The sequence below is a fragment of the Coffea arabica genome, chromosome 8e, assembly GCF_036785885.1.
Source record: "Coffea arabica cultivar ET-39 chromosome 8e, Coffea Arabica ET-39 HiFi, whole genome shotgun sequence".
Classification (NCBI taxonomy): domain Eukaryota; kingdom Viridiplantae; phylum Streptophyta; class Magnoliopsida; order Gentianales; family Rubiaceae; genus Coffea; species Coffea arabica.
The window spans coordinates 3,780,214-3,803,569 of NC_092324.1; the positions used below are offsets into that span (position 1 = coordinate 3,780,214).

Consider the following 23,356-nt stretch of genomic DNA (forward strand, 5'->3'; position numbering starts at 1 on the left):
ACTTTCTAAACTATTTTGTTTGATTGGCCCCAATTCGGCAATATAATATGCCAAATTACGTGTCTAAGTTGAGTGATAGTTTTAAGCTTAGGATTGAATTGCAAACTGGTGATAGTCTCAGGGGTACATATTATCAATAATCTGAAAATGTCAAGTGAGTCAAGGACCATTTATGCAATTCTCATTATTCCCCAGTTTAGTGGCCACTCAACGACGTCGTTATACCCCAGCCCACTAAGACAAAAAGCAGTTACCAATAGAAGTCTGCTACCTCGCTCAACGAAGAAGTCTTCAAGCTCCCTATGTCTATCAAACACGCGAGCTAATCAGATAATATTTTTAATATTTTCAAAAGGGAAAAGGAAAGTCCCCCGTTAGGGTTTGTTCCTGTGATCGCGGCTCAGCTTCCTCCTAGCCATGGCTATGCAAGCGGGTTTCGGCGTCTCCCGAATACTGATTTTAGTCGGCGCAGGTATTCCACTCTCGAATTTGTCGAATTTTTTTCATATTTTTGAGATGGATCTGATCGATGATAACTGGACTGCGTGGTTTTTTAGGTTATACGGGGACTGTGTTGTTGAAGAACGGTAAATTATCTGATGTGTTAACCGAACTTCAGGTATTATTCGCCCGACTAATTTATCACTGATTTTAGTTGTCCTTTTAATTTTGTGTGGTAAATTAGTGATGATTTTCTGATGTAATTAATATTGATTGATTAGATTGTTCCTAAGGTAACTTTTATTATATTTAAGGCTGTTTATACATGTTCAAAATTACATAAACGTTGCGTTGAGTGTTTTTTTACTTTGGGTTATGCGTATGTACGTGCATTTTGGAGTAATTTGATTAATTTCTGTTTGGTCTGGCAATGGAACTTGAATTTGGATTTAGTTCATACAGAAAAGGTAAATTCTGTAGTCAGTAGTAATTTTTGGTGGTTACAGTTTTACTCTGGCTAGTGGCTACTTATTCTCCAATAGCAGCGGCCGCTTTTTGACAAGTTGTAGTCTAGTTTTGTAGATTTCGGAAAAAAGGAGGTATTTGCTATGAGAATGTGCTCAATAGTGGATAGTTTGCTTAGCATTAGGATATCTCGAAGATGATATGTACCTGTTAGAACATTGGTATAAAGAGTCAACTTTGGGAGTATATTAAATAAAGATTGTGGCACCTGGTTTTGTGGAGGATCAACATTTATCAAGTTGTAACTAAATTCATTTCTTGTATGGTCTTGGAATTGTGGCCTAAAATGGCTACTTAGTTGCGGTATGATGTGTTATATTCTAACTATCTGGAGATGCTGCAGCTCAAGTATTACTTTGACAGTGTTTAATTCAAAGTTTAAGGTCGAAATTGTGAATAAAGGTGGCTACTTTTTACAACTGTTGTGACAAAGTTTGTTTTTCAACATCTAGTTCTGAGCAAAAATCTGTATCTTCTAGAGGAGACATGTTTGGAAACATCTGGAACAAGGCCCAATAAGATACCAAAGTGGATGGTTGACTCATTCTATACTAGAAATAATCGCAGGAAATCCTTTGATAACACATATTCTTATTTCTCAAAGATGGAGGACAGCAGAAGCAAGGTTATTAGATACCTCAGGAAAGCCCGGCCAGAACCACACATGCAAGTTTCCCTGCATGGTTCAAAAATAGTTTTCATCACATAAATTTTTAGTTTTTTTGTACTTCTAGCAATTGTAGGTTTGGCTCTTAAATACTTGTATATGGTACACACTGTTGGAAACTTTTCTATCTCATTACAAGGACATTAAGGAAATTCATATAGTTTGTCCAAAATTTGCATGTCACTTTCCAAATCTTTTTGTTAAAGGTATTCACATGTGTCCTTCTTTGGTATATCTCATGTTTTGTGTTGTGTGACCATAATGCATGTCTATTTGTCATTTCGGTTATCCATATTTGTGTACATGTATTTGTTGTTCATAGGTCTGTAGCTTATGAAGTTATCGTTTTGAATGATGTCTTTGGTAGCATTTGATAAAAAGGTATGAGAAAGATGGGGAAACAGAAGGTGATTCTGATGCTATGGCTGCACAGGTAAGCATTCTTGCATAAGCCTTTAGCTGTTTTTCCATTGGTAATCTCATGTCCAATACCAATTCATGCTTTAAGAACTGGTAGAATCTATTGGTTCATATGGTGGAATCCTTCTGGGGGAACTGATAATTTCTTTCTATTTTGCTAACTTGGTATATTGCGAATATTTCAATTCAATTCTCACTACACATGATTTTGGATTCTTGGTTGATTTATATGAAGATCCGTCGATTGGCAATGGAGGTTCGACAGTTGGCATCTGCTCGCCCAATTGCCATCCTTAATGGTGGTTCTGGACAGAATGGTTAGTTCTATCCGTATCATGCATCCATGTCAGCAGTCATAGTGTCCTTTGTGTTGTAGATTTAATTGATGTCATCTCAAAATTCTAATGGCTATTTATCTCTCTCATTCTGGCAGCCTTAGCAGCTCTGGTGCCTGCTGCTGCTTTGGGTGCCTTGGGTTATGGGTACATGTGGTGGAAGGTGATTAATGTGTCCCAAGTTTTCATTTAATCTTGTAAAATTGCCTTCATGTAGTTTTAGTACCTTCAACTGTATTGCACAAGTCAAAACCTAGAATCTTTTTTTAGTACCTTCACATGTTGCTGCTTTGGGTGCCTTGGGCTACGGGTACATGTGGTGGAAGGTGATTAATGTGTCCAAGTTTTCATTTAATCTTGTAAAATTGCCTTCATGTAGTTTTAGTACCTTCACCTGTATTGCACAAGTCAAAACCTAGAATTTTTTTACTAGTTTATTTGTAATGCTATTAATGATTATTCTTTTTAGTAGTATTAATACATTTATCCCCTTGAAACTTTTAGGGCATTTCATTCTCAGACCTCATGTATGTGACAAAGCGTAATATGGCAGCCGCCGTGGAGAACTTGACAAAGCATCTGGAGCATGTGTCTGATGCTCTCGCTGTAAGTTACATTTACTTTTCTCCAGCGTTGAGTTCTTTAGATTCTACATTAATATCTTATATGGAACTTAATGGCCTTGTCTGGAAGGGAATATTGTGTTTGTCCAGTTAGTACTACCAGATGAAAAGTTCATGCAAATTACATTGAGACATTTGTGAAGTTTCTGATAGTCTTGTCATTGTTTTTTGGCATTTCCTAATGTTATTTTTTGACAATAGGCAGCAAAGAAGCACTTGACTCAGAGAATTGAGAACTTGGATGGTAAACTGGATGAGCAAGTGGAGATGTCAAAATTAATTAGAAGCGAGGTACATTCGTTGTGTTTTATCTGTCTCTGGAACTTACTGCATTCCTTGATGGATGATTTATCAAGGTTCTATTTTGTTCAATGACCATTGGGAAATAGCTTAATCAGGTTTCCTTGAATTTGTTAACCAGGTTACAGATGTTCGTGGTGATCTTTCGCAAATTAACTATGATTTGGATGAATTGCAGAGGATGGTTGCTGGTTTGGTGGGTTTTCCAAAGCAAGAATAACATAGTTTTTTATTGCTTTTAAGAAAACGTTATTATCTTTAGTGAGACCAGGACGTCTATGCTTTTATATATTATGAGAAAATAAGAACATAAGGAGATTTAGAATATTTGTTTTATAAGTGCCCATAATAATGTGCTACAAAGGGGGGAGGGAATGAATTTGATGGAACTAAGTCAAAATGTGAAATATAATGTGTTACCACATGTGCAAAATAACAGTCTTCTGTTTGATTGAAGTGATTGAAAGTTATTTGACACGTAATAATGACCTGCTGGAAGAATTTAGTGCTTTGACAAATTGACATTGTTTTTATGAATTACCAGTTTGAACAAATATCAATAAATGTTTGAAAGTTAACAGAAATAAATTTATAGGATCTGTTTGGTCTGTCAAAACAATTTATCAATGAGTTCAATCAAACTGGAGCACTCCCACCATTCTATACAAGACATTTTTGACAGCTAGGATTGAGGTGATCTGGCAGATTCTGTTTTTGTTCGTACTATGATTGAGTTGTTCTCTTGTTTTTGGTTATGTCTCACCTGGGACAAATGTTTCATCAATACGTTTTTTTCCTGCCAACACTTTGACTTAGAAGGCAAATCAAGAAAAATGAAAAGAATTTAGATGTAGTATGACTCTGAATAATTTCTAATTGGCTTTTCAGGATAAAGTAGAGCTATTGAGATGATTGGACATATTCACTTTTGCTTCTTACTTATCTTTGTTTAACATTGCTTGTTTATATTCCCCGTTTAACTTTTTTTTGGTTCTTTTATGATTGCAGGATGGCAAACTTCTTTCCATGGAAGCCAAGCAGGTGAAGCAATTTTATTTTATATGAACAGAATTTAAGAAAACCACTATTATTAGAAAAAATCAGTAAATGACTCTCTATATTAGTATTGGATGCTAAAGCCTAAGATGGTGAATGAAAACCTTTTTAAACTTAATATATGTCTCTGATGGTTGATATTGATTGCTATAATCTTGATTATGTAACAGGAACTTGCAAATACTGGAGTTTTGTATTTGTGCAGCGTTGTTAATGGGAAAAGGGTAAAAATGCCAGACAGGCTCCAGGTTTCTGCAATTTTTCACCTCCCTTCTGATTTTTGATATTCCATGTACTATCAATTATAAGTAATGTTCATTTTGCATTTTTTTGATTTAGGTGCTTTAGTGCAAATTTTGTTCTCTGTAAGTTTCAGAGTATCAGAAGCAGGTTTGAGTAATTTTTCCTTCAATTTTTTTCAGGATCAACTCAAAGTTGTTGGCAACTCAGTTCCCAGTCTCATGGTATTTCCCCATCTTTCTGCAACTTGTCTCTAAAATGCTGCTTAGTAGCTCATGGCATTCCAAATAAGATATAGATCGTCAATTATGACACAGATAGCTATGCCAAACATAAGGATTTTAGGGATGGGTATCCTTTTATTTGGCATGTTCAGAATTTGTCAGATAAACTATAAGAGTGGATATCAACAATTCATTCCCTTGCCTATCAAAAATAGAAATTTAGACATTATTAGAGTGAAAGGAAGTAGAGGAGGGGGAAAAAAAAACACACAGACATGCACACATGCAAGATGATGCAGACTTCATTTGTCCTCATTCAAACACGCTCCTTCAAAGGTGGCCTTGCCGGTGGTCCCCCAAGTTGTTTCATGTAATTCATTACATGGTGGTGTCTGTTGATGCCTTGGTTTCTTCCTTTTACTGGTGGTTTCACTTTAATTTTGAAGCCCTCAGAATTCTTTATCTGTTCAAGCCAGAAACTGTGACCGTTTATTTCTCTTTTCTTTAGATAAAAGAAGGGGAAAAGAGAAATAATATGTCCTGTTTGTTGATAGGGTCTGCTGCCCTGAACTCTTCTACATCTTTCCAATGAATGCATAAAAAATATAGCATATCATTTATTAACATCTGTTTCAAATTCTAGTCTCTTTTTGTTCAAGGATGTCATATCATTTGATTCATTATATTCTGAATTGGTCTCCTTTGAAATTTCTTCAGGGTCTTAAAGATGTTGTAGATACAGTGGAATCTGCAAACAACAATAGGTTGATTATTGATGGTGCTTCACGAGATGGGTTGGATAAATTGAATGACCAGAAACCCAGAAGCTTGACGAGGTACTAGTTCTAGCACTAGTTGTCCTTATTGCTCTCTGTTCTTTTATTCACTTGAGTTGCATTCCACATGAAGTGTGTTGAAGTCTTTAATATGGAAGATGGATGGACTCTTTCCTGTTCTTCTAAAGATTGCATGTCTACTGGCATTCCTATCCCTGTTTTATGTGTCGTCTTCTCCTTATTCTTCCCCTTTTCGAAATTGGGGTGCAATTGCTGGGTTTGTTATACATTGTCAAGTAATTACCCGCCTTTAAATTTGCATGGCTGCCAAAAATTGTCTCTATTTTTTTGCAGGATGGGTTCGATAAGGTGTTGATGAGAAGCATATTCTATCCTGGTTTAAGGAACCACATCGTGGTGACTTGTTTGTATTTTGGTGTGGTCATGGAAGAGAGAACGTCGAATAATGCAGCATCGGGTTATTTTAGACTTGGAAGTTTGTTATTAAACCCGGGGAGCTTTATGATTTTGTTTATATTTCTACTACTACTTCGATGTACATGTCCTTTTCGTAGCGTCGGAAGTGCTGGTTTTTTCCCTTCCCCTGGTCAATGACATGTATTTCCTGCATTACTTCTAGTACATTTTAAACATAACTGTCACATCTCAATGTTTATATTAGAAATCACGAACTGCAAGTGAAAAGGGTTGAATTCATCTCGAAGACAATCAATATCCTGCGAGGTTTTTCTTTTAAGGATTCCTGCTGTTGTTGAAACTGCTAACCAGGGATGATACAATGATTGTGCTTCATTCTCCAGCTTGTCATTTCTGACAACATTCGAAGTGTTTGGAAATTAAAAAGGAAAAAAAACAGTTAGGATTTCTTGTGTACTTGTGAATTGTCCGCACGTTGTTGGATGTTTGGGTATCTCATGTATGAACAATGAACTTCATTTATGCTCTGGGAAATTGTGTGGTAGTACAGTTGGCGTTGTGTTAGCCTTTCGATGTGATTGTGTTAGAGATGTACAAGGGTCAAACTTATTCTTTATCTTAAAGACCAAAAATGGGTATGTAATATAACGACACTGGACGGGGAAATCCGATCAATAAAACTGGGTTAATTAGGACAAATTGATCTCTCAAATATGAGTGTTTTTATTGCTCAAACTTCTTTCTTCAACACTCGTTCCATGCAGATAAAGGGTATTGGCTCAGCCGCCTAGGCTTGAGATGGTGGGCGGATGCTGCTTTGCCAAGCCACCCACCTATATTGGGCTTGGGCGCAATCTTAGCCCTCTCTCTCTGTCTCTTTTTCTTTATTTAATTTTTTTTTTTTGGGTTTTTTTGGCCTTTGGGTTCAAAAGGTGGCAACTGGCAAGAAAATGCTTTATTGTTTTTTATAACAAAATTGCTTTATTGCAATGTTTTAAAACTCAAATTATTAATTGAATTAGCGAGATGTTTGGGTTGCAGTTTAATCGATCGGATTGGTTCAACTCCAATTCAATGAATTTTTTTTAATAAAATATAAAGGTATATATGCACAGAATAAGATATTCAATGGACTAATTCAAGTTTTTATCTAATAAAAAGTTCAATATTTTCAAAGAACTTGGACTTTCACACATAAACTTTTTAAATTATAAGTTCAAACAAATAAATTTCATCTCAATTGTATCTACCAAAATATAATCTTAAATCCTACCCAAGAATACTACAATATTCTGAAATTAAACAAAACTCGTGTCCTTAGGAATTAGACATTGTGAATTTGAACTTTAAACCTTATCTTTGGGAATTAAATATTGCAACTTTGTTTAAAAAAAAAACTTGGAGCCTGAGTGAAGTCAGGAACTAAAAAGTAGAGATGAAAACTTGATGAGGAAAAAAATGAGAAGAAAGTGAGTGGGTGCGGCACTTAATAACTACTCTTTAGAGTTAACAAGAATCTATTCTTTTTTTTCAGTTTAACAGACAAAAACAAAAAAATTGTCGGTTCAACGGTTTGAATGGTTCGCACGATTAACACAGTTCTCATTGATTTTTAAATCCAATTAACCCAAAACATGAATTGGACCAAAGTCACGACCAATTTGCAGTCTGACCAATCGAACCTGCCAATTCAACCCAAGTTTCAAAACACTACTTTACTGAGGTTGTGCTAAAAAATCACAACCCTAAGTCATCCAAAATACTAAGATGAACCAAACATAGCCAAGAAATCCAACTAATTGGATACTATATATGGTTGGTGCAAACAGAATCTATTTGAGCAATTTTGGAAAGGTGTTATCTTCCAAATGGTCCTTTCTCTCCAGCTCTAATTTTGTATTTTTCCTTTTGTTAACTTATTGAAAATATCTGCACCATCCCAACAAGCCTAACAAATTGGAACAACGTCCGCGCTCCATGACAGCAGGCCTCCTTTCCAAGAAGTGTCGAGAAATTGTCTCATCTACTTCACGCCTTCTTCCACAATAGGGGCCATGCCATGCAGAGGGAAAGTCCCAAGGCATTGTTGAAGCTCCTCCAAATTCCAACTCTTTGGATTACGTTCTTCAAAACAATCAAATTCAGGATAGGATGAGCAGAACCTTACAATAAGAGAGCCATGCATATGTGTTTGTTTGTAGCTTCAATTAGATCAATTATTACCGTAATATCCTTGTCAGTATTGTACACATGGTTAGAGTTCGAATATGCAGCAAATGCAACAATGAAGGAAATTTTGCGCCATTCTTTACCGTTTGCTAATCGGAGTCAAAAAGTTCTCATCACTTGAGGTCAACTAAGTATCAACCAAAAAGAGCAAGAAAACAAAACAATTGGAGTGTTGCAAATTTTTGGGGAGTTTATATTTCTGTTTTAAATAGAAACAAAAGTTCATAAGCCAAAAAGCTAACTTGCTTAAAATAGAACCTTTTCAGTTGTCACAAGAAAATATATCAGGTAAAAGTCTTAGACTATCTATGATTAATGTATATATAACTCGTTTATACTGATGAATGATCGATGATAGTGCTCATCAGGATGGCATTTACGTTCTTGTTGTATTTGAAGTTATTAGCTATAAAAACCTTGATCTAATAACTAATTACTGTAGCTTCCTTAACATCTTTCTTTTCTTTTATTCTTTCATGTGATTACTGATAAAGTCAAGATATCAAAGGTACACATATGCGCGGCAGAGTGTTATTCCTAACACAAAAATTTACAAATTCTGCATTCCTCGTTTGGATTCTCCTTCATCATCTGATAATGGCAGGATTAGTATGACGTTATTAGTGGGGGATTTCATAACTACTCTCAATCGAAAATGTGATATTCGTAACATGAATTTATTGACTTCAGATCCCATGTCATATAAGACCAGAATCCAAGAAAGGGTTCTACCTTATTGAGTTGTAGCTACATAGAAAGTATATGGCTGCAATGGAATAATTTGTTTAGATAATTAAGTAGAACGAATACCATTTTTACTTGGATTGATCTTTGCTGCTGTGAGTTGATGCATGTTATGGTCCAAAATTTCAATGTCAAATTTAAATTGAGATTAATTATCATGCATCCAGGCTCACAAGTATACACGACATCGGTTTAAAATATTAATGTTTAATTTTTTATGCACTGATAGTGCAGTGATTTTTTTATACTAGCGGTTATGAATGTATGTCGCATGTGCATGATTTGAATTTTAAATCTAAATTCATATTGTGTAACAATAATCTAAATTTGCCAGTATTAAAAAAAAAATTTACACTGACAATGCATAAAAAAAACTTACTCAAAGAATTAATCCCTTTATTTTACCTATGCGTTTATCTTATGTAAGTAACAGATACATATTAGAGTTTGGGTTGGCAATACTGCAACCGTTATAATCTTCTTATCAGAGCAATATTTATCTAAATACCAACATTATCCTCAACTAGTCAATCTCATATATTTTAATTGATTTTGTTGGACTCATTATCCACCAATTACTCTTTTTCTTTCTCTTTCTCATTAACACAACTAGGTTATGTTTGCTTCTCTCATTTCCTCTCCAATTCCTACCTTCCAATCTCTCTCCATCTTTCCTATTTTACAATTTCTTTTCATTTTATTGAGACTTTTGTAGTATATAGTTCAAGATCTTTTGCATAATACTCTTATCCGCTTCACTCTTGCTATTTTTCCATCACTATCAGTAAGTTTTTTTTTTTGGTTTTTTTTCTTTTTTGCTTTTATTCCATTATGTTTTCTATTAAATAATCTCTCTTACAAATTTTTTTTTTTTGGATTTTATTCCCTTATGTTTTCCATCACTATCATTATATTATTACAAATTTTCATCAATTTGCTTATAACTCCTCTATGTCCCAAGTGCTTCTTATTATAAGTACTTTACCTACTCTTAGACAGGTTCATCAATTTTATCTGAACCTTAAATCTTTACTGTGCAATAGCTGTTTTGGTGGACAAACTCATATTCGTTAGCAAGAGAGGGGGGGGGGTCATTAGGCCACATCTAATCCTCTGTATCAGAGTATTTTTTTCATATTATAAAATTAGAATCTTGAGGGTCTACTTTGCTTTTTTTAAATTATTATTTTTTATTAAAGACCATGGGAATACCATATGATTGTTATTATGATGTAATTCAAATTCAATCCTATGATATATGCAACATATTTTATCTCTTTCAATTTCGTTTGTTCAATGTACTAGTGTGCAGTTGATCTTCTTGCAAACATCACTATCTTTTCCACTTTTCTAATTATTATATAAATCTTGATTTCAACATGTGTCCATAATTTGTAATAACTAGATTAAATTTATTTTAAATTGCAATACGTTCTATATCCATGAATATTAAAGGAAAAGTGTGTCTACATTTTTTATTTTTTGGATTCCAGAGACTACTATGGAAAAGTTAAATTACTTATGACATGACATGAAACTCAAAACCTACAAGTCCTACAATGTCAGCTGAACAAATTCAATTTTCTAGCAATCTATCAAAGCTTCGATGATCAGTTTTATTTCAGTAACAAAAGTGCCTTCTCGTTTACATGGTCATTGATTTGTTAGCAACCAGAAGTTTTACATAGCTATGGAGCAACTACTTAGTACCTGACATGATCAGTTTCTAGATAACTACCAATTATCATCATCTTCATATAATTCTTACAATAATTGTCTATGAATTGAAGAAGGGTGAGGTATTGAAGGCATCATTCCACCGTGATGCGCTAAATGGAGATACTCTCTTCTCCTCTGATGCCAATTCAGGCAACTTATGGCCACTGTTGAAAGGATAAAAATAAGGAAAACTCAGGCTACTTCCCGGAAAGAATGAGAAATCATCTTGTTGATGACCACCACCTTGCACTGGTTGATTCTTCAAGTCATTTCCATCATTTTGATCATCATTATCAGCATTAGAAGTCTTCTCCACCATTTCTCTGAACATCGAGGATCGGAGGAGTAGGCTGAGGGCAGTAGGGGATGATGACATGCTACAAGGGCTAAGAGGCATCTTTCTTTCGATAACTTCTTGTTTTTGAGGTACAGATAACGGTCCTGATTTGAAAGAATTAGGGTTGAAGGAGAACTCATGACGATGAGGCTCCTGATGATCAGTCAGATTGAAGTTGTGAATAGATGCGGTTTCAACAGGCTGGGATGTTAGAAGATCATGAGATGCTGTTGAACTAGAACCTGGTTTTAGCCATTTTATGTAAGTGCTCAAGTCAAAGTTAGTAACGGCATTGATTCCTCTATATTCAATTGCTGCAATGTCATAAGCTCTTGCAGCTTCTTCTTGAGTACCTGCATGAAAGATCAAGATTTCAATTATTATCCCTCGCTCATTTCCCACTTATACTCTGAAAAAAAAAATAGTATGATTATTTTGTGAACAAGGAGGTAAAGACTCACCATAGGTACCAAGATAGAGATACTTGTTTCCGAAAACTCGGCCTATTCTTGCTTCCCATCTACCATTATGATGATGTCTGAAATTAATATAAATTACGAACTTTAGTATTGATGACTAGGCGATGAATGAAGAAAAGAGTGGCAGAAGATTAGAAAGATGACTTTTGTTGTTACCTTGCAACCCCTCTATATTTAGATACTCCTCTTGCAAAGCCACTGCTTCTCCTGTATCAAAAAATGAAATGAAGGTTTTAACCAATTTTTCTCTTGAGAGTGAGTCTATTGCAAAAGTGAGATGATCATCAATCATCAACAGGCAAGTTGAGCACCTTCTTAAAGAGGCCAAGTACTCCTCCTTTGTTAGATTCTGCATTATCTCAATCTCGTTTGCATAATCACTTGTCTGACAAAAGAAATTCAGAAAACAAGGTCCCATCAGCTACCAACATTAACCTGAAGATGGAGGACAATTTCTATCAAATTCATTTGATTTGCCAATTAATCATACCGGGAAATTGGTGAAAGTTGAGGTCCCCCAATACTTGATTGCAGCCAAATCATATGCTCTTGCTGCTGCTTCTTCTTCATCATAAGCCCCTGACAATGGCACAAATAATCAGTTAGTTGTCTTGCAACTTCCATCTCTCTTGAGAAAATGGAAAATTCCAGCTATGAATTGAATCATTCGATCTAGATGCTCACCAAGATAAACTGCTCCACCCATCAGTTGTAGACAATGCAGGGTCCAGCAGCATTTACCAAAAAATAAAGGTATTAATAACCACTTGTCAAACTAGAAAACAATATAGAGAAGATGAGTAATTATACGACACAAAGATTGCTAAAATATTATCCTACCTTGTTTTCCCTTCTTTTTCTGTGTTGCATTCCAGGATGCTTTGTCCCATAAATGAGCCTCAAAACGTCCAGTCCACCTATGTCTAAGCGAAAAGAATCTGTGTTGTCAGTCCAACATTTCCCATGAAATAAACTAGTTATGAAAACATACGTAAATAAATTCAAAAAAAAAAACCAATATAATAATACCTGCTAACTCCTCTAAATCTTGAACTTCTCTTAACTGTTGTAGTTGCATTTGCACCATTGTTCTGATCAACCTGCTGTATTTGTGGCTGCTGCTGATCACGCCCTCCCGGACTGGCCTCCCCAGTAAGTACTGTCATCGCTGATGGAGATCTTCTTCGTCTTCTTACACATTTCGTCTCTGGGACATCACTTTCCACCAAGCAATAGCTCCTGCTTCGGGCGCTTGCCTCAGATTTCACAATGCTCAACTCCATCTTTTTCAACAAAAATTCAATGTAGCACAGGATAAGAGCAAGAGGAAACGATGGACAATACGAAAAGGATAGGCTGTGCGATGATAAAAGATCATGCAAAGCCATATAAATAGGGATGATTCTTTGTTCATTTGCTGATTTTGTACTTTCTGTTAACGACCAAATCATAAGAGCAGAGACAAAATCTGATCGATGATTTCGGAGGGAGTTTTATTGTCTTATGGACAGATAGGCTCTTGCACTGTTTTGGAATAGTGAAGATTAATCAGACTTTAGCAGTAATCCACGTAGAATAAGATCTAATTACGTTGTCTCCAAGGTTTGTGTCTGGACTTATCATGTTGTCTCACAGTTCATTACCCAAAGCCGCATAAGAGCTTCTAACATGTCTATTTTGACCTTCATTAACATTATTAAAATGTCACATTTCTCTGCTTATCAAAGTAACAAGCTATATATGCATCTTATTTAAGCATGTAATGTTTCTTCCCTCTGCCGCGGAGATTCGGATTTACCGTCGCAAGTGTGCCTAATGCTACAAGATAAATATCACATATTTTTCCTTTCATTTCAATTTTACCGCACAAACTATTGGGAGCTGTTGAATACTGTTGAAATATTCAACAATTAACATGCTTTTAAAGGATAGTTTGCCTTTGCTTGTATACGTATCTAGTATCCGAAAAACGAACAATACCACCCCACAAAATCTGCTCATTGACAAAAAATTATAATTTGGAAGCAATGTTTGCCTGGTGTAAATAATTCCTCTGCAATTAAGTTCTTGAAAATTTTCTTCACTTTAAATCAAAAGGACCAAAATCTCTTAATTTGGGGAAAAAATCTATTATTTTGATTGGTTGCAAACTTTCTTGAATGCATGGGGCTTTATGATCAATGCCTTCCTCTGAGGATTTCTTTCAATTTATCGGTTGAGTAAGACAGGAAAGAAATGTAAAATTTAATAATTGAAACTTGAGATTGAATAATGTTAGAAAATTGATTTAATTTTTTTTAGACAGATTTTTTATTTTGTGTGGAAGTAACTAGTTTTCTAATTAGTTTTAGTTACTTGAAATAATACCCAAAAAATTTTGTATTTTGTTTAAAATTTAGAAGTTATTTTCTATTCTGTATAAGTCTAGAAATTAGCAGTGGTTTCTCGTTGTTATTTGATTTTTTGGCCAAATAATGTTCTCTATAAATAAATGAGTTGGCATACTATAAAAAGATACACAAAGGACACATAAGAGCGACATGTAACCGTATACATAGGGTGTGAGAGAGGGTTCTTAGAAAATGAGAGATGGTATATAAGGGTTGGCTTTGGATTCAATTTGTATTCTTGTATAGGATTTTCCTTTCATAATAAAGAACGGGTTTCTCTCTGTAGACGTAGACTCAATGGTGGGGTCGAACCACATTAAATATTATGTGTCCTTTATCTTTCATGTTTGTGGCTCGTTAATCATTAAATTATTGTGTACTTGATATCTCAATAGTCATGTGTTCCGCGTTTGGATCCTAACAAGTGATATCAGAGTTTTGTTGCGAGACTAGGTCGCTCACAAACACTTGAATCCCAACAAACTGGTATCAGAACAAGATTCATGATTGGATCTTGGTTAACTACTGAGATCAAGTGAATTAGTGGTTGTTATCAATTGAACAATTTAATAGGTGGTATCCTTGTTTCAAGAGTTTGACAAAAAGCATTAAAAGTGAAGGATAGGAAGTTGAAAAGCACGGAGATACTTGACGATGAATCTAGACAGGTGATTTAAGGGTCAAGGAAATGGTGGAATTCAATATTGATTTTGAACGTGAATCGGTGAAAACTTTCTCACAACTCCAACGATTGATACTTCATCCCGAATGGTTATTAGATTTGGATTATGTTCTTTAGGTAGTGTGACATATGTCCTAAAGAAACAAAGATATCTAATTTTCATACGCTAGAAGACTCTGACGATTACGAATTTTTTGTTTTAGGTGGAGTTTTGAAAACTACATGTGACGAGACAGTCCTGAAAATGAAAAAAAATATTGTAATTTTACCATTTGATTACCTCAATGGTTAGAAATAGAATTCACAAAAAGGGATTCGGAATTGCAAGAGGTGGTGAGAAGAAATTCTACAAAGGGAGATGGTGCATTGAGACACTTTATCGCGAGTCAATTGGAGGTTGAATTCAGGGTAACTACACATGTTCATTCGCCGATTGAATCAATTTGGTGTCAGTACTGTATTGATTCGGATGTGTAGTTCGGTACCATATTATTTGATAGTTGAAGGCAATGATTACTAAAAGAAATATTCGTCAAGGTGGAGATTTGTTAGAAAATTGACTTAATTTCTTTTAGACAGGTTTTCTTTTTGTATGAAATTAATTAGTTTCCTAATTGTTTTAGTTATTTAAAGTAGTTGTCAAGGAATTTCCTATTTTGTTTAGCATTTAGAAGTTATTTCCTATTTTGTATAAGTTTAGGAATTAGCATTAGTTTCCTGTTGTTATTTGATTTTTTAGCCAAATAATGTTCTCTATAAATAAGTGGGTTGGTATACTATAAAGAGACATACAAGGGACACATAAGAGCACACGAAGGCGACATGTAGCCTTATACATAGGATGTGAGAAAATGTTCTTGAGAGATAAGAGATAGTATACAAGAGTTGGACTTGGGTTCAAATTGTATTCTTGTATAAGGTTTTTCCCTCATAATAAAGAATGGATTTGTCTCCATGGACGTAGATTCAATGGTGGAGTCGAACTACGTCAAATATTGTGTGTCGTTTATCTTTCATGCTTGTGACTTGTTAATCATTAAATTGTTGGGTATTTAATATCTCAATAGTCATGTGTTCCGCGCTTGAATCCTAACAAATAAAAACAAATATCTCCACCAGCCAATATAGTATGTGGGTCACTATACAACCTCACTGTTTGGTTTTGCAGAAGGTTTCTATATAACCTCACTGTTTGGTTTTGCCGACTCTAGGCTCATGTTATCCTGTAGTATTTTTTTTAGGTATAATTCACAGGTGTCCGCATCCTTTTTACTGTCTGCGACTAATCCTGTTCGAGTCGGGTCGGACCCCTTGCAGGGGGAAGCTCTCCCAACATTATTTTTCCATTCCCATAGGTTTCGAACCCGAGATCTCATGGTTAAAGAATGCAAGCCCCTTCCACTTGCACCAACATCCGTTGGTTGTTACCCTGCAGTATGATGGTTGGGTTATGGTGCCTCCAATCTTTCACGGTTTTTGTTGAAATTTTAGGGTCCTATGACTAACTTTCTCAGTTATATGAAGGGGATTTTCTCAGAAGAAAGAAGAAAAGAGAATCAACATCTTCTCCATTGAGTGTGAATGCCAAATGATCAAAACTATCCAATGACAAAGACAGAAAATACTTCAAACCTGCGTCTGAAATGGAAAGGTTGAAGTCATGTAACTTATGAGGGGATGGAGGAGAAGAACTTCTGCGAATGTAAATTGTACTATATGATACTCATGATTTTATGAGTTTTTGTAGCTGGATGCATGTAGAAACTGAATAGTTTTTAACAGAAAAGTGCAATTATATTTTCACAACAGTTAGCTATAATCCAATGATTTCATTTTCAAAGATTCAATACTGGTACATTCTGCATTTTTTTTTCTTTTGTTGCTAAGGAGCTATTGCCTTATTGATTTAGTGGTTAAGGTTGAGATTTCAAAAATTACAGGTCTTAAATTCAAAATCTCCATTCCCATCCCAGATTATTAAATCTCACAATATATATATATATATATATATATATATATATATATATATATATATAGTTATGATCCTATGTTAATTCTAATCCTATGGTAATCATTGAGAGAGAAGAAAAAGGAGTGGTCATAACTTAGTTAATTAATCAAAGTACATTTCATCTTCGCTTAGTGGAATTAAGTTGGTCGATATCATGGTAATGATCAAGATTAATGGAGTTAAGCTATGTATACCACCTCTAATGTTCATCACTCACTTCGCATCATAATCCACTTTTAACTCAATCAATCTCAGTTTGCACATTAATTAATCATGACAACAACTAAAACAGATTGCACTAACTCAAGGAATATTACGAAAGCCTCCATCCCATATCGAAACAATTCTTCAATTACCAAGTATACTAATTAATCGTTCATAAGCGGAAAAATTAAAACCTAATCATGCTAGTCGACAGAAAGATTAATATAGCTTAATTGCTATTATATTTGTAAAAATTTGAATTAGACAAATTGTTACATTATAGTCAAAAGCACCAAACCTGTCTTATCTGGGACAAGAGCACCCAAATTCTCCCGCTAATCTCGTCTTCTTTGATAATGAGCAGTAAATTTTTGTCATATACTCATATTATGGGACAATTATTTTTGTTTTGATACTGTCTTGTGCCTTAGCCTTTTCTTGGGAATCTTCGTCCAGCAGAAAGTCATACTTTTAACTTAAGTTGGCTTGGTCATAAAACTATAAAAGCTGTGTGTGTTGAGAGAAATTGTGTTTTGGTTAATTGGCGGTCCTAACAATAGAATCAGACGATATGATATTCTTTCAGGTGGTGGCTATTGATATTATTTTAGAATCATTGCTATTGACTTATTAATTGATTTCTTGTTATCAGGGTTTGGTGAAATGTGAGAATCTTAATTTAGTAGTGTTCATGTATTAAAGGTTTCTAATCTTCTCAACAAGTCAATAAAAAAAAGCTAAGTTGCCATCTACACTCTATTAGCGGTATTTTTGAAAGCGCTGCTCTAACGAATGCCCAATGCATACTTGTTAAAACATCTTAAATCACACAAACCATACCATGTGAAAGTATACGTTAGTAATTATAAGCTTTCACTATCGTCCATTGTGTACTTGTTAACCAAAAGGGTTGGCCAAGTAACCAGGGAAAGGCTTTTAGAGTTTTTCCTGTCATCATATTCAGAATTCAAATCCTAAATTTAACAGCTGAGGGTGGAAAGAACGGGATAAGGATGTTGGAGGTAAAAGGGAAAAAAAATGCACATTCATTAGACAAACCCTTTTTAAAACGGTTTTAAGAAGTTCATTTTTTATTATTTAACATTTTCTTAGACTATTATTTTAGCCCTTAAGCTGTATGACTCTGGTAAAAGTGAACTCTCGTCCTTTTATGTGTGCATGTCTTGATGAAGACTATGAAGAATTAAGCACACTAATTTAAGAATTCAAGAATCAAGAATCAGAAAAAATTAAAAGGAACAAAATTTACAATTTTCCATCGTAAAACAAGCAAGGGGCGTGATTTAATTAGAATCTTGGTCATGTTGAGGGCATTTAACCAAAATTTGCCATTAATGCAAATTTCTATGATATAAATTTAATTTTAGTGTACTGAATGACTACTAACAATTTCATTAATAAAATTGGTTATATTATCAAAAAAAAAAACCCAATTGGTCATCTTAAATATTGAATTGACAAAATTTATTTACTTCCATTTAATTCGAAATCAAATCCTTCACTAATTTAAAGTTATTGTGATCCTGCAATTTTATTCCCACCATGATTATCCTGCTACTCGTATAATTAAACTACGATACATATATCTCAAAATTGGGCCTTCGCTTGGCAGGCGCACACTCTACAGATAAATCATCCTCCACCCGGGCCGGACTTCAGAAGGGCCCAATTTTTGTGGAAGCTCTGGATCATTTAAGGATCCAAACATGACCCAGAACAAGCACTACAGGCTTTGACCTGGTACCGGGCTACCGTCAAGTCGATACTTCTGAATCAAGAATTACATTTATTAACCCAAGGAAAAAAAAGTTTACTTAAAAGCAAAAAAAAAAAAAATGAAACCACTGCAATTGTAGGGGAGTTTGGATTCCACGATTTTGGATGTTTCTTTTTGGTATAGGTTTATTGTAAATTGAACCCTTGAACTACTATTACTGACTTGCAAATTGCACTGTTAACTTTCAATTGTAGTAACATTTAGTACATAATTATACTATCAATTTATAGCACGTAACTGAATTTTGTTGAGAAATTAATGAATTTTCCTGAACAATTTTGATGAAAATAATTCAATACCCCTAAAGAAATAAGAATATTTGGTACATAGATGCAAATTATCAGTACATAATTTTTTGAACAATTTTCTACAAAATTAATAGTCTAAAGATATTGCAGTGCTCAGCAAAGTTAAAATCAACGATAGTCTAAGGGTGCATAACCTTTTAGTTTTATGTTGATTGGATTTGGAAAATAATCACATCTAAGTATATATTGAGTAAATCTTATATACACTAACGGTATATACACTATTACGGTTGGATATACGATACATATGCAAAATTTTACTTTCAAATTCATATTCGAATTATGCATCATGCATCTAACCGTGAAAATATATACACTATCATCAATGTATAGAAAATTAATCCTTTTATATTCACTAGTAAATTTTGGAGTCTCTCTTGAACTAATAAAAAAAAAAAAAAAAAAAAAAGCAAAGGCACGCTAATCCTCTATCATAGTCACCCTAATTGAAGTCCAAAAGAAACAACCATAGACACCTAAGCCACATAGGGAGTTCGTGGGCCTTAATGGATTAATCTGCAGGGCTTCCCCAACTATTCCTTGGAATAGTACACTAATGACTCAAAGAAAAAGCCCAAGAAAATACCTAAATGAAATTGATCAAAGTTGAATTTAAGGTGGTGTGAGTTTTGACCCAATCAAACCGAAAAAAAAAAAAAAAAAAAGAAACAAACAAAAGGACAAATATATGGTGTGAAATGTGAATGGAAGAAATGAATGCAAAATTTGACTAAGTATTACCAATAAAAGAGAAGTAGACTACGATATGTAATTGACGGCTATTGGCAGTTGTACCAATCAGTACAACTTACCGCCCCACCAACTTACCAGAAAAAGAAAATTCAGATATAAATTCTTGAGGAAAATTTTTGTCCTGAAAAGTGAAAGGTAGGAAGGCGACTTTTGCTTCTAGGGCCAAACTTTTCCTTGTGTGTAGCTGCCGAAGGCTATGTTGATACCATGAAAGTTTGAGTCCATTAGCAGCTAATAAAGAAAGATTCTAACTTTTGGGATGGTGTCACCATTAATTACTAATAGACAGTACTCCATCAACTAACGAATTAAATTTTTTGTTCTCAATCCACGTGACTTTTTGCTGGATCATACCTGTAAAAACAAAAAATTGTATAATTAACCAAGAAAATCAGATATAATCTCATAATTAAGACCTTTGTTTTGGGTTATCGCCTTAAATTAATCCCTTCTACGACTTTTTTATTACCTGTTTATTTTGGCTTTGCCAGTTTGTAATTGTTAGTTTCTAAGTAAGTTTACAACTTGCTTGGATTGTTTTTTTTTTTAGCAAAAAAAATTATTATGTTTTCCGTAAGCATATTTTTCAATCACTTTTTTTTATTTTATATATATATAATCGCTCGCTATATTACAATTTTTTAACAAAAAAAAAACTCGAGAAAGTAGCAATTAAAATTGTCTTAGTTAGACTGTTCAATTGGGGCTTGCAATCATTGTGGGTTACTTGTAGCGTTGATTAGATGTACTCCTTTTTTACTTATCTTATATCATTGTGAGTTTCAATTGTAACTTTATACTCTGTACCTTGCACTCCTATGATTTTTTTTTTTTTAAAAAAAATACTTCTACAAAGCTAATTCCAGAAGATAGAAACTAGAACTGATTTACAATTCTAGAAGGCTTTAATTCTCTATAATTTTGTTTGAATTTTATAAATAAAGAAGCGTGGTCTTGTACTTTCAAATTGTCTTTTTTTTTTTTTTTTGTCTCCAATAGAATGGAACGTTCGAAATTAATAACATGAGCGTCAATATCAAGAGTTAGTAAAAGCAAAAAAAAAATTATTATTATTATCATTATTAAGAAATAATTCCAAATTAATCACATACGCGTAATATTTTTTAGGGGTCAGTTACATAATTTCTTTCGTGTTGATCCGGCCCAAAAAAATATATAACAGATTAGAGAGAGCTCTCTCTAATTGAAATGATTCTTTGGCTCAAAAGCAAAAAGAAATAATTCCAATTTTTTTTTTTTTAAAAAAAGAAGGGATTAAATCAACATCTTTAACATCTAAATTAGGACATTGATAATGCTGCAATTTAGTAGTATGTATGTATATATATATATAGCTTATGCAACATGTCATTTGTTATAATCTTACGCGCCAAACTAAAAATTAACGTGAAAAAAACACGAAAAGAATTGGTCAAAAGTTTTCAAAAAGCACAAGAAAGAAAACAAAAAAGAAAACCCCTAGTCAAAATGAATGGTCATTAACGTATGAAGAAACTATTATTATGATGATTAATACAGCGGCCGTGGAAACGCGTGAATCTGCGGCATTTATTTACCCCAGAAATGGTTTGGATTTGGTGAGCCAAGTCCACCTGAAAAACAGTAGTGAAAACAAGAAGGATACGTAGATGACTTTGAGAAGTGTCTTCAAGATTTGGGATTTAAGGAAGAAAATTCAAAGACTCGAAGGAAAGGTACTAGAAAGAAAAAGGGACGTATGAAAAGTACGCCTCCACATACGTACCAAAGAAAAGCCATCTCCGACCAATCAATTGGCCAATGGGCAAAGGCCAAGGGGAAGGGAGGGAATATGAGGGGCAAATAGTGGTAGATTCATTAGATCATCTAAATGCCGGCTTTTGAGGTTAATTCTGGGATTAGGTTTATAAAACAACAAAAGTCTGATTCAGGCTGTTGAAAAAAAAAAAATTAGATCATCTAAATGTGTAGAATCCAATATGAAGTTTCCAAATTTGGACCATTTCAAAGCATGAAAGATGCTGTTTCTGTGTTGAAGTCATGGTCTTCATTCTTTGCCTCTATCCCATGAATACCACTTTCTTTCTTTCTTTCTTTCTTTCTTTCTTTCTTTCTTTCCAGAATACTACTACTAATTGGCCAATGCTTCCGACCATGTCTTAAAAGTCTTATCTTACCAAGGGATAAGATAAATCTTTGTCCAATCATTCAACCTCATCCTTTTGATAAAAAGACCATCTATATATATGTATGGATTTGGGGCAGGGACGGTCATACTGATGACCGTCCCTGCACGGTTGAGGGTCAAGATTGGCCCTCAAAATTTTGTGCGGCTGAGATTACACCATGTAACTCGATTTTCGCGCCAAGTGTGGGACCCACCACTATCTGTTGTGAAAATACATTCTGTGAAAAAAAAGTTACACGATGTACAAAGAAAGTTACATGGTGTTGATAATGACCAAAATTGGCAGGGACGGTTGCAGGTGCCCCGAGTCCATATATGTATATATGGGTTGGAAGACATATCAATATCTTGTATTTTAGGACTATATAAACCTAAAATGGTGGGGGTATTACTATTAGACATTTAGACATGATAGGTTTCTGAACTCTTATTTGGGTCCCCTTTGTACAGTATTTTTTGATTATTCCATACTTGGAAATTGTGGAGAATGAGTTGGACTCCTTTCAGTAATCAAGAATCAAGCTGGACTTTACTCTTTTTCGTTACAGTATGAACAAACAAACATATGGAGTTTTCTTGGACTTTGCTTCCCACAAACTCAAAGTGATCAATGGATGCCCTATGGTTTTGGTTCTATAGTACAATCACCTAAATGCACTTGTTCCTTCTGCACTTTTTAGAAAAAAAAAAAAAAACAGAGTGGAAAGAGAACGGGAGGAGGATTAGAATCTAAAACTTCTGAATCAAAACTTCTTTGGCAATGTTGTTTATGCTTTTGTCATCTCTCTAATCTAATAAACTCTTGTCTTCACTAGTATTCTATTTATATTTTACGTGCGCCCCGAACCAAAAGAACCCGAAACAATTTTAAAAAATAAAATACAATCAGAGCCCTTAAAATTCTCGCCACCAAGGCACCAACTATCAAAAAAAAAAAAAAGTAATTTTGCATTCCAAATATCAGATTCCCATCACAGGGCAAGAATCAAGGAGCATGACTAAAAGGGACTAACTAGTATCTGGAGGGCAATAAGAGTCTCAACAAAAAATATGCTTGCATCCATGAATCATAAAAGGACAAGCAGAGCATTATAGGAACTTTAGAATCTTATCATATGAGAGCATTAATCAAGAAGTTGATGAGCACAATGCTGCCTGTCGCCTGTAAATAAGTTGACCATTTCTTCTTGGAGAAGGTTACCAATAACGTAGCAACAAGAATTCACTAGTTCTAGAACTTGTGTCCAGAGAAACCAATCAATTTAGTTTGAGGCTTAGATGAATTTATACCAACACACCTACCTACATATGGAGTATATTATTTTGCTTACTTCCGCTAGGATGCTGCCTAATGTGATGCACGTCAGCTTGAATTCATGGCTTTCTTGTCCACCAATTGCAGGGTAGTCGTGAGTTACAGGTGAAGAGAAGACAAGCATGCTTTGTGCCATGGAATCTCCTAATCCGTA

The 23,356-nt window shown here is 34.4% G+C and overlaps 2 protein-coding genes across 2 annotated transcripts; one reads left to right on the forward strand and one right to left on the reverse strand.

The window, feature by feature from the left end:
• The first annotated feature begins 276 nt into the window (after window positions 1–276).
• On the forward strand, window positions 277–6,324 carry LOC113703993 (uncharacterized). The gene is made up of 13 exons (XM_027225563.2): window positions 277–472; window positions 558–619; window positions 2,001–2,066; window positions 2,289–2,370; window positions 2,487–2,551; window positions 2,893–2,994; window positions 3,213–3,302; window positions 3,433–3,507; window positions 4,320–4,352; window positions 4,538–4,615; window positions 4,790–4,831; window positions 5,549–5,667; window positions 5,962–6,324. The coding sequence occupies exons 1-13, from the start codon at window positions 418–420 to the stop codon at window positions 5,981–5,983; spliced, it is 891 nt and encodes a 296-aa protein (XP_027081364.1). The 5' UTR covers window positions 277–417; the 3' UTR covers window positions 5,984–6,324.
• A 4,274-nt stretch (window positions 6,325–10,598) lies between these two features.
• LOC113703625 (AP2-like ethylene-responsive transcription factor AIL7) lies at window positions 10,599–12,169 on the reverse strand. The gene is made up of 5 exons (XM_027225051.2): window positions 12,044–12,169; window positions 11,865–11,938; window positions 11,710–11,760; window positions 11,536–11,612; window positions 10,599–11,427 (listed from the first exon to the last, which is right to left on the reverse strand). The coding sequence occupies exons 2-5, from the start codon at window positions 11,906–11,908 to the stop codon at window positions 10,796–10,798; spliced, it is 804 nt and encodes a 267-aa protein (XP_027080852.2). The 5' UTR covers window positions 11,909–11,938; window positions 12,044–12,169; the 3' UTR covers window positions 10,599–10,795.
• Window positions 12,170–23,356: the final 11,187 nt, after the last annotated feature.

Bases quoted from the DNA above. Each gene is read 5' to 3' on its own strand.
- LOC113703993 (XM_027225563.2), top strand. From the start codon at position 418: ATGGCTATGCAAGCGGGTTTCGGCGTCTCCCGAATACTGATTTTAGTC. The intron at 2,995-3,212 runs GTAAGTTACATT...TTTTGACAATAG, and splicing joins ATGTGTCTGATGCTCTCGCT to GCAGCAAAGAAGCACTTGAC. The intron at 3,508-4,319 runs GTGGGTTTTCCA...TTATGATTGCAG, and splicing joins AGAGGATGGTTGCTGGTTTG to GATGGCAAACTTCTTTCCAT.
- LOC113703625 (XM_027225051.2), bottom strand. From the start codon at position 11,908: ATGCAGAATCTAACAAAGGAGGAGTACTTGGCCTCTTTAAGAAG. The intron at 11,613-11,709 runs GTAACAACAAAA...TATTAATTTCAG, and splicing joins AAATATAGAGGGGTTGCAAG to ACATCATCATAATGGTAGAT. The intron at 11,428-11,535 runs GTGAGTCTTTAC...TCTTTCATGCAG, and splicing joins TCTCTATCTTGGTACCTATG to GTACTCAAGAAGAAGCTGCA.